General features: G+C 42.7%; 1 protein-coding gene across 2 annotated transcripts; it reads right to left on the bottom strand.

Moving 5' to 3' along the window:
• Nucleotides 1-1286: 1286 nt before the first annotated feature.
• On the bottom strand, nucleotides 1287-10177 carry dctn6 (dynactin subunit 6). Of its 2 annotated transcripts, none has more exons than XM_085350947.1 (7): nucleotides 10101-10177; nucleotides 4491-4555; nucleotides 4279-4384; nucleotides 4042-4130; nucleotides 2152-2199; nucleotides 1494-1636; nucleotides 1287-1385 (listed from the first exon to the last, which is right to left on the bottom strand). In XM_085350947.1, the coding sequence occupies exons 1-7, from the start codon at nucleotides 10175-10177 to the stop codon at nucleotides 1287-1289; spliced, it is 627 nt and encodes a 208-aa protein (XP_085207073.1). The 2 variants fall into 2 exon arrangements, with proteins under 2 accessions (XP_085207073.1, XP_085207074.1); XM_085350948.1 differs by lacking the exon at nucleotides 10101-10177 and adding an exon at nucleotides 4791-4825.
• Between the last annotated feature and the right edge of the window lie 397 nt (nucleotides 10178-10574).

Below are 10574 nucleotides of genomic sequence, written 5' to 3'. Positions count from 1 at the left end.
CATTAAAGTAAACTGACCGCTTCAGCAACACCCCAAAATAAAAATGAGGGTAGTGGAAAAAAAAAAAAAGAAAGCTGAAGAAGTGAGAACAGAAAAGAGCCTAGACGTGGCCCCGGCTGCACTCCGTTGTTGAAGTAATTAGCCCCCTGGTTGACGTGCACTCCTCGTGGGACTCCACCGTGACATGTTCAAATGAGTATTGGCAGTGTGCGACACCAGCTGTGGGCCTCCTGCAGGGAGCCGCTGTAGCATGCACTGAGCACGACACCAGCCCTTTAGACTCCGAAGAGCATGAGCAGTGGCCTTGAGCTTGTTTTACAGCTAAAGGAAGCAACTGTAAACTGTGACTTCTGAACTTTTTATGTCAGGTGATTCAGGCGGTGATGCTCTACTGACTGTCCACCAAACACACACACACATTCAAATCTGTGTCTGTGCTACAGATGGGCTCAGCAACTCTAAAAGGGGGCTTAGACACGATGAGGGGAGGGCAGCCAGGCATTAATCAGACCCATTCTGCAGCAGAAATTGAACCACACCCGCTCTGTGTGGAATTCCCACTCTACCCACCCACAGCACCAATTTGGTAACCCCTGGTGGGAGGACACATGACTGGCAACACCAACATATCCAAGAAAGGGGGCTGCCACACCCATCCTTATCTTTTCAAGGCCTCACTTTTGCTCAGTGATCGCATTTATTAAATCATAAACGAGTCACAGCCAAATCACGCTTCATTTGAAAGGATTATATTTAACCACACACAAACTCGATCGTGTGAGTATTATTTCTAGAACACACACAAAAAAGATATTTTTAGTCGTGTTATTTAAGAACGCTGCTTTAATTGGATATTTTGCATCACCTGATGAAACAAAGGCTTCGTAGCCAAGAGCTGCTCAACAGTTCCTCCTAGTGGTCGAATAATATTATTTAAAAAACTGAGCTTGAAAGGAAACCTATTTGAATCTTTACTGCATTATTTATGCCATTTTATTGGAACATTTATAAACATAGATGAGACACATTAGCATAAACAGACATGATAAATTTGAGATTTCAGGTCCAAAGTAGATCATAAATAGTCACAATATTGATCTAAAAAGCGAAAGTGCACGTGGTTGTTTTCGTTGGATCCGTGAAGACGGGCATGGAGAATCAGAATCAGACAGCGAAATGCTGAAGTGTAAGATAAGTACACATGAATTCAAGTGAAGTGCACGAGTAAGGTGTCTGTGTGTGGAGGTGCTTGGGACTGCAGGAGGTTTCAGTCCTCTGGATTCTCATTAGTTTCTTACAGGCGTGCCGTTTCCTTTCACCGTTTTCTTCAGGTGGTGGTAGTTGGGCAGGATCTTCATGAGGAAGTCCAGCTGCAGAGTCTGAGGCTATGTGATTAAAAAATAAATTAAAAAGCATCCCAGGTTATTACAAATGTGCCTACAAGCCAGCAGAACCTGGAGGATCGCAGACAAGCATCAGCGTGAAGCACTGACCTGTGGCTTTTCACTCTGCACACGCCTGACGCAGTTTGATCCGTAGACGACTGTGTTCTCCGGCACGACCTCGCACGTGTTGATTTGACAGCACGCGCCGACGATGCAGCCGCTGGTCAGGATCACGTTTCTCCCGAGATCAGCTGGGAATGAACATTACAAAAACACACTGTCAAAAATATGAAAACTGGGCTCACTGTAAAACCATATTTACATGTGAGTTTTAGTGGTTTTTGTAGATTTAAGTAAAGACATGTGAACAAACAATGTGTCTTTGTGACAGGCTGCTAGTAACATAGTACCTAATGATGCGTTGTTGCAATCTTTGCTAGGTTTTCCATTATGTGTTGTGACACTGTCAAATACAAAGTTCATCTCTGAGCAAAGTGACTTTCTGCTTGAATGATTTATAGGTTGGTAGTGAGTGGCTTTAAAAGACAAACGAAAATGGTTAGGTACAAGGACTGGACTGGAAATGGGTGAAAAGGCAGCCAGTATCCAAAGAGAAATTTTAAAAGACCTTCAGAAAGCCTGGAGAATTATTGCTCAAGAGCACTTTAAAACATTGTAAGAAAGTCTGGATCCTTGGAAGCAAAATATCAAGAACTCAGGGCGGGGTCAAGACTCAAGTTTTTTCTAATGTTAATGCAGTACTTACCCTTGGACTCAATCACATTGTTGTCTCCAATTTTCAAAGCTTGAGAGACTGTGTCAGACTTGTCAAGGACTTCAACCAGTACATCAGGGGAATGAAACAACTGATATGTAATCAAAAGATATTGCATACTGACTTATATTGCTGTTTTCATACGTGCTTTCCCTTATTTTCTGTCATATATATTGTTACAGTTGTGAGTAAACATGGACAAATACTAAATACTAAAGTCAGCGTATGTACAAGTAATCCCTGTGACCACTGAACTCGTTTTCTACTCTGTACAATGTCATAGCGAATGGATAGCTCAAAAATAGTCATCTCAGGCACACAGCTCTAGCTGTGACCACAGAAGCTCCACCCACCAGCCATTCAATCCTTCTGTTTGATAGGGACAGCCAATCACAAGGAAGTTGTCTTAATATGATGGTTCTTAAAATTTTTCCACAATGTCCGCTTCGGAAGCCAAAAGTTTGATTTTTTTTTAGGTTTTTTGTTTTGTTTTGTTTTTTTTACAATAAACAATAAAATAACAAAGATCCAAGATAAGTTTGAATGTGATGTGATGCAGTATGTTAAAAACTAGCCAAAAATGCATACCAAGGATCCCAGCTGAGCACAATTACAAAGAAGCGATGACACAGTGATGAATAATCAGACTTTCCCATATTTGAAATGTTTGTTATCTTAACTTCACTGTCTTCAAACATTCTCAAAACTATGTCAAAAAGAAAGTTGTTTATTTAACAGTTTGTGGGGCATAAACTGCAACTAAACATGGCACTACTTTGTCCTAAACCTCTCGGGCGTGAGAGGAAAATCCCTGCTCAGCACAGGGGTGCGACTCGGCCAGTCAGCCAACAAAAATTGCTCCCTTTGGCACTGCTGGTAACTTTTCCGTCTTTAGCCTGAGGCGATGACGCTGTGTGAGTTGTGATCATTGGTTTCCTGTAAACCTGGTGGAGTTTTTAATCAGAGATTTAATCATTTACGAATGTGCTGCTATGACTGAGTATTTTTCTACTAAATCACCGTCTTTCAAAGAATTGCCACAGTTTGACATATTCGAGTTAAAAATTCATAAAAAATAAACAAAGAGAAATTGATTAAAACTGCTTATTGGCATGGTAACCTACATGTTTTTAAATTACCGGAAGCAAAACCGTTTTCACACGCTGTGCCAAAAAAAGAAAGAAAAAAAAAACTGGCCTCCTATTTCTTAACTAACCCTTCATAAAACAGTTCATGTCACATTCAAATCATGTCCTCCAAATCAAATGAGTCTCTCACAAGGAGGCCTGCACCACATGTTTGAAAACAGCTGGGTTGAGTGGATGAATTTAGAGGCAGCACAGTTACTTTTAGAATATAATAGGAGTGTGGAGTAGATAGAAATGAGCATTAAGGAATTGCACTGTACTGTATGTATATAGTATGTGATGAGCAAGTCAAAGCCTGTTAGTGCTCTCTGGTGGACAAACTCTATATGGACAACAATATTCCCAAATGAGAAAAAGCATTTAACTTATAAAGCAACAACAACAAAATTTAAATGATAATTTAAAAAAATAATAATAATACAAAAATCAGGATTGTATATATTTATTTAATAGGCTAATAATTATAGAGGGCCACGAGTGCCAAAATGAATCAAACAAATACATCATTAAATGTGTCATTAAATCATTAAATTGGAAACAAACACAAATAATTAATTAAATGTATTATATTAATTGATATATGATTAATGATTCATGTATTTAATTAATTATTAATTTCCATTTTAATTAATTAACCACACATTTAATTAAATGATTCATTACGTATTTATTTAATTATTTTTGGCATCCGTGGGCCTACATAAATAATGGCTATTGTTACAGCAAAGGATACCACATCCAACTTCAAACACATTGTTAGTCCCGATTGTCATGGCCTTTGGCTCGACTCCCTCCGAGTCTGGCATTATATTCTCTGGATAACTATTAAGAGACATTAAAGGGATGTAAGCGTGCATGAAAATGATCACTCAGGAAAAAATAAATTTAAAAAAATAAAAATAAAAGCGAATAAATAAATAAATAAATAAATAAATAAATAAATAAAAGTCACACATCACCTATGGGTTACCTGTTAATGATAAGCGCCTGCTCCTCTATTAGATTCCCCTCTCCGATGATTATAGGCCCTGCTTCTGCTATGATCCGCGCTTTTGGGTGGACCACTGTTCTAGCGCCTGTGAATGAAGAAGAACTGGATTTACATGGAGCTTAAAGCAGCAGCTGTAGATTTCTTTATTCTTTCTTTTTATTTTGAAGGTAGTAATAATATAAAAGACTCACCGATAGTCACATCTCCTCTTATTTCGCTTTCAACACACACAACGGCTCCAGCGGCGATTTTAGCACTGCAGGAAAACACGCACAGACACACACAGATATACCGAGATCATCATTCAAATAAACGAGGACTACACGACAGCGAGAATAAGCAGCACATATAGATCATCGCCTGGCTGCTACAGTGTCAGCCAGTGCAATACATGGAGAATATGATTGAACATTTTAATTTCCTGACATCTGTCATTGCTTCAAAATACGCCACGCACGGTGCAGTGCAGGTTGGAAAGCAGGGGGGTCTACCTTTTCTGTGCCATTAGTTGCTTAGCGTCGGACATCTTCGTGATGAAGAATGAATTGATCCACGGTCGATTATTTATCCTTCAACTGGGGAGCTCTTGGGTTGATTGCATCTGTCTGGCTGGAACATCGTTTCCCCCCTCTGCTGGGACTCCAACGCTAAAAACGAGGTGCACGAAGTGCAGATTGCAACTTAAGCGACGCACAGTCTAAATTATCTGTGATTTCAAGCCCAGTTTAATGAGCACCAGAAGTTTGTTTGTGTTTTTACACACTCACGCTGACATAAAGATCGCCTCCTTTTTGCTGCACTGTCGGTGTGCCTCCTGCAGGGTGCAACAATCACCAACTTTTGGGAGCTGATGGAGCTGTACAGTGAGCCAGTGACATTGATGCCTTTAACTAACAGAGAGGAAACTCTGTGCTGACCTGCTTGTTCATTTAGTGTCAAATACTCTCACATTTTTGTGTCTACTGATTTCTCCCGGAGAGCGTAGGCTTTTTCAGAATAATCCAATTTCTGCCTTTGGATTGTCCGTTAAGTGGGATTTATATTTTGTAAAGTCAACCGGAGTTCACTAGGAATAAACCGGAAATTGAACAATGTGTTATTTTCAGATTAAAACGATCTACTTTGCCATGTTTAAAACAAGCTCAGTTCAATTTTCTAGTCATTACAAAGTGCATCTGATGTTTGTTATGTCCCCCTATTATTATTATCATTGCTATTATTATTATTATTATTATTATTATTATTATTATTATTATTATTATTATTATTATTATGAGAACTTGACTCGTCTTGTTAGGTCTCTTCGGGCTTCTTCAGTTCAAAAAATAGATTTGTTAAGAAATGTCATGTATTTAACCCCTTGTGGGTGTTGTGCCCTTTGGAGGTGGTCTTGAAGTCTGTGGACCCACTCTTAATCGTGTGAGTCGTCCAATGAATGTAATTAAAAAGGCTTGGGTCATCATTGTGCCCTATACTCAGTGTTGGGGAGTAACGGAATACATGTACCGCCGTTACGTATTTAAAATACAAAATATGAGTAACTGTATTCCGTTACAGTTACCGTTTAAAAAGGTGGTATTCAGAATACAGTTACTTTGTTGAAATAAATGGATTACACTGCGGTACTTTCCTGTTTCATATTGTCGCGGGTCAGGACTGTTTGGGTTTTGTTTGACAGCTGTGTTCTGTTGTTCCAGGCGGCAGCGTTACGGTTGCCATGGTTACAGGGCGACGCTCTCTCTCTCTCTCTGCGACTGTGTGTTTCCTGGGTGAGAGAGCGCCTTTTCGTTGTTGTTGTGCTAAGCTAACAGGCAGAATGCTACAAGCATAGCTTCGGTGTTCGCTGTTCGCGTTCGGTGTGAACACACCGTAAAGAATGTAGCATCATGGGCAGTGTAGTCCGTGTTGAAGGGAGAATGGACTGCCATACACGTTATGGGTCTGTGAGCGCGAGGAGGGAGAAAAAGGGGAGTGGAAAGGTACGAGTTGTCATCGAGGAAAAACGGGAGCTGGAAGCATCTAAATATAATAATAACCACTTCAGCCAAGAAGAGTGCCTGACGAGCCCAGTTGTAAGTAAGCTATTAAGACTCGACTGTACACCGTGTTCGTGTTTTCCTCCGAAAACAATAAGTTCCGTTGGAGCAGCCTTTCAACGCCTCTCTCTGTCTCTCGCAAGAAAAGTTGACCCACACAACAAAGTAAAGCTATTTTTCGGCTACGAGCCGACAGGGACCCCGCCGTATTAGTCAGAGGTCCCTCTACTACAGTTCGGAGTCGCGGACCTTCAGTAATATTAATAAATCACACAGCAATAGTACATTCACGTAGTTGTAAACAGCATGATAATATATTAAGTAATCCAAAGTATTCAGAATACGTTACTGTCATTGAGTAACGTAACGGAATACGTTACAGAATACATTTTGGGGCATGTAATCTGTATTCTGTAATGGAATACATTTTAAAAGTAACCTTCCCAACACTGCCTATACTATTATGCGACCTAATGAGGTCATCTGAGGCAAAGTGTGAGTGGGGGTTGAAGGGATTTCAAGATGGCATTGTGGGTGGCTGACAGCTTTCGTCATAAGCCATGATCTCCTTTTGATGATGGTCCTTTACAGTGGACATAAATAGCCTCCTTTACCCCTTTTTCAAGACACATGTCTTCTCAGTCCAAAATGTGAACATTGACATCCTTGAAAGACTGACCTTTATACTTTAAGTGCTGGTGTATTGTTGTAAAGCAGATACTTTCAGCCACAGGTTTCTTCCTCTTAAAAGGGAGTTTTTCCTTCCCAATGTTGCCTGTGGCTGCTGGGGTTTCTCTCTATATTTTTTAGGCTCTTTACCACACATTGAGGTGACTAAGTTGAACACACCCACATTTTGATGAATGCATCAGAGAGAAACTTGGGGTTCAGTGTCTTTTCCGAGGATACTCTGACATGCCAGGGATCAAACCACCAACCTTCCAAGATGACCTGCTCTGTCTCCTGAACTAGAACCAGGACCACCCAACAAAGGACGTAGGAGAAGGAGCTTTCAGTGGGGAGGAAAAGAGGAAGACCTCAGAGGAGGCTCATGTATGTAGTAAAGGAGGACATGCAGACGGTTAGTGTGATAGAGGAGGATGCTAGGAATGATGGGGACTGCTAAATGGAGCAACTAAAGAAGATGAAGAAGAAGGTGGTCACTTCTGTATACAGATTAATTTAAAGTAAATAAAAACTCTTGTAACAACAAACAGCATGTTGACTACTGTGGGTTTCCTTTCTTGAGCGGCGCTGAATAAGCGACATCATTTTCCGACTTTTATTTTGAAGTTAAGCAGCGGAAGTCCAGCTGGTTATTCCGTCATACTTGTCGGCTGTTGAGTTTTAAAGGAGAGCGAAGCGTGTCAAAGCGAGCTGCGAAGGGGGAGCGCGCAAGTCGGAGTACATTAATTAGACCGCAGCTCGTTTGAACACCGGCTTCCGTACACAATACAGCTTAAACACAACTTAAGTGTACCGTTAATATATACATTTAAAAAAAACAGCCTTCCTGAAACAGCAGGTATATTTTTTTTATGCCCCTTCATTTCTCTCTTGTTCTTTCTCTAATGAGAGTGAAGAAGTGGGTCTAGCGGCGCGGCGGGGGAGCTGAATTTCACGCGTTCGCCTCAACTTTGTGGAAATATGTGAAGTGTGATAAATGCCACTGGAAAATGGAGCAGTCGGCTACTCTGGACATAGAGACTCTGAAGGTAAGCCCGTCACAGTGGGAAAAAACACCTTTTTTAGTCTTCGTTTTAATTGGAACCGCGCACGTGCACAGGTGGCATTAACCATAGCTTAAGGCGCATGTCCAGTTTGGCAGCATTAAAGGGGTTTCAGGCGTGTTCTGGCCGGCAGGAGGACACCTGTGGATGCCTGTGACATTTTTATCAACGTGGATGATGTTGTTTGTTTTAAATGCAGCAGCTCAAACTCGCGCAGAGTCCTCTCTGCAACAGGTGCGCCCTCCGGCTTCAAGTGTTCCTGTTAAAGAAAAAAACTCCCAGCTAATTAAAGATGAATGGAAAGTGTCTGCTTCTCTCTACAGGCAGTAGTGTGATTAATAACAACTGACCAGCGCTCAGGCACTTCAAGAAGCCTGTCTGCATGGACTCCTTCACACATCTCCCCCTGCTCCTCCTCATCCCCCTCTTCCTTTGCACTACACCTCATATTGTATGCATCCTGCTCTTCAAGAATCACTGTAATGTGACAGCCTATGAATATTCTGCTGCTATGCTTTCTCATTATTATTCCAGCCTAGCAGTGGAGGCAGTAACCCCTGGGTACAGTATGTGCATCTTGTCAGTTCTGCAGCCCCCCCCCTCCAAAGAAAAAAAAAAGAAGCTACTCTGAAGCCCATCACCCGGTGGCTGGGTGACTCTTATCAGTCGAGAAACCCCTCCTGCCCCGCTCAGAGTCCGTCCTGCAACTTTTCCTTTCACCATTTCCTCCCCGTTTCCTGCGAAGGCTGTGCTCCGTTGAATCCTCTGAATTGACACTGTGTTATCTAATTAAAACAGAGGCTTTGTTCGGGGTGCTTTGTGACAGTATTTCTGTTGATAACGCTGCGCTCAGTCTGGCACTTCACCCTACCCCTGCCCCCAGTGCGTTCCTCTGATGAATGCAAATGATGACTACGGGGTGCTGTCCAAAATGGCCCCGTTGGCTCTCGAAGGATTTGCCAGGGATTAGCAGGGAAAGCTAGTTTACTGTGGAGAAGTGTGTGCCTGTTTACATCAGCAGTTTGTCGACTGTCTCGCACACCATCACTACCACGTTCCAACCTCCCCAGAGCTGCTGAAGAGACTTCACACCAGCTCTCGACTGTAATTAACGATGCGAGGGTCAGAAGGTATCGTCGGCCACATGATAGGTGAGCCACGGCCGGCCTGCCCATGTTGCCACAGCGTCCTTGAGTAAGGCCCAAATTGCTCCCCGAGGCAGCTGCCGTTTGTGTGCGCAAGGAAAACACATTGTGAAAACACTCTGTAAGAACCCATCTACCTCTCAAAGGCTCTGTATAAGTGCAGGCAATTTGCCATTTGAGGGAAGTGTCTTCAAAAGCAGAAAGGAAACTCGCCCCCAGCCCCCCACCCAAATGGCATCTTCAAACAGCCTGTGATGTGATGCTCACTCTTGGTGCCTGTGAGTGCTCCGACTGAACAGCTGCGACCTTTTGTTGCGCTGGGCTTATTGGAGATCTTTGATCCCCGCTGGTCTCGTACTTACAGTAGAGTTACCTTGTTGCTTTGACTTTTTAAGGAAGCGCGCGCCCGTCCATCGATTTGCCTAGAAAGGGCAACCAAACCGCAGAAGATGAACCCACTGACAAACTATTGTATCTCCTGCAGAGATGAAGGAGCCGCAAAAATTGGATTTCGCGTACAAGTGGAATGACTATTGACAGCAGCACCACCCTACCCACCCCTCGCACCCAAGTGCTTGATTGTCACATCAACAAAATGTGAGAGAGTAACGTCGATGCGGCGAGCTTGGCTTTGAGGAGCGTAATTGGCTTTCCCGCTTACAGTCGTGTATTCAGGCTCAACTGTGCGACCCTTTTGATTGAACTTTCTGTCAAAATAAAAGCCCAAAGAACTGAAATAAATAGGTGCTTTAATACTGTGTGTCAGACTTGGAGCTAGATCGTGTCCATCTATTTTCCGTGCTGCTGCCTCAGCGATTGTGCAGCGCTCGCACGCGGGATGGACGCGTACGAGCTTTCCAGTCATTAGTGCGTCTCAAATGTTTTCTTACCTCCAGCTGAGGCAGCCCTGTGGGACTCCAGTGGCACCGCTGAGCGAGAGAGCGCTCGCCGATTTGCTGATTAACATTATCAAGCATTAATAACGTCTCATTTTCTTTCATTAGGGGCTTCTCAGCTGTATTTTGCTGCCTCTGCAGCATGTCGTGCATTTGATCAAAGCAGCGTGTAGAGTATCACCCTCTGTGCTAATTGCTGAAGATGAGGCACGCCAGCAGTGGGAAGGGACTGCTGGGTAATTGCTGGCTTTGGATCCAGCTTTAAGGTCTGTAGTGAAAGCAGGACCTAGTCCCACCCTCGAGGCGAAAAGTAAAGTGACAGATTCAGATCTCAGCACAAACTTAAATGGGATTGATGAAGAGGCATGTGCAAGGATAACTTTGGTTGTGCAACAAATCCACGCGGATGTTTCCAGCACACTGTTTCATCTACAGAGATAGCAGCTTTTTGGCCTTTTGTACCTCAGA

The sequence above is a fragment of the Diplotaxodon limnothrissa genome, linkage group LG3 (assembly GCF_057381915.1).
Source record: "Diplotaxodon limnothrissa isolate DT_005_m linkage group LG3, D_limnothrissa_male_GT1.1, whole genome shotgun sequence".
In the NCBI taxonomy this organism is placed as follows: Eukaryota; Metazoa; Chordata; class Actinopteri; order Cichliformes; family Cichlidae; genus Diplotaxodon; species Diplotaxodon limnothrissa.
Note: the sequence above shows the minus strand (reverse complement) of the source record. Positions and strands in the feature narration are given on the sequence as shown.

What these genes read in the sequence shown, in the direction of transcription:
- dctn6 (XM_085350947.1), bottom strand. Translation starts at nt 10,177, where the DNA reads ATGTTAATCAGCAAATCGGCGAGCGCTCTCTCGCTCAGCGGTGCCACT. An exon ending in CAGGGCTGCCTCAGCTGGAG is followed by an intron (nt 4,556 to 10,100) that starts GTAAGAAAACAT and finishes GTTTTCCTGCAG; the next exon opens with TGCTAAAATCGCCGCTGGAG. An exon ending in TGCAGAGTGAAAAGCCACAG is followed by an intron (nt 1,386 to 1,493) that starts GTCAGTGCTTCA and finishes TTAATCACATAG; the next exon opens with CCTCAGACTCTGCAGCTGGA.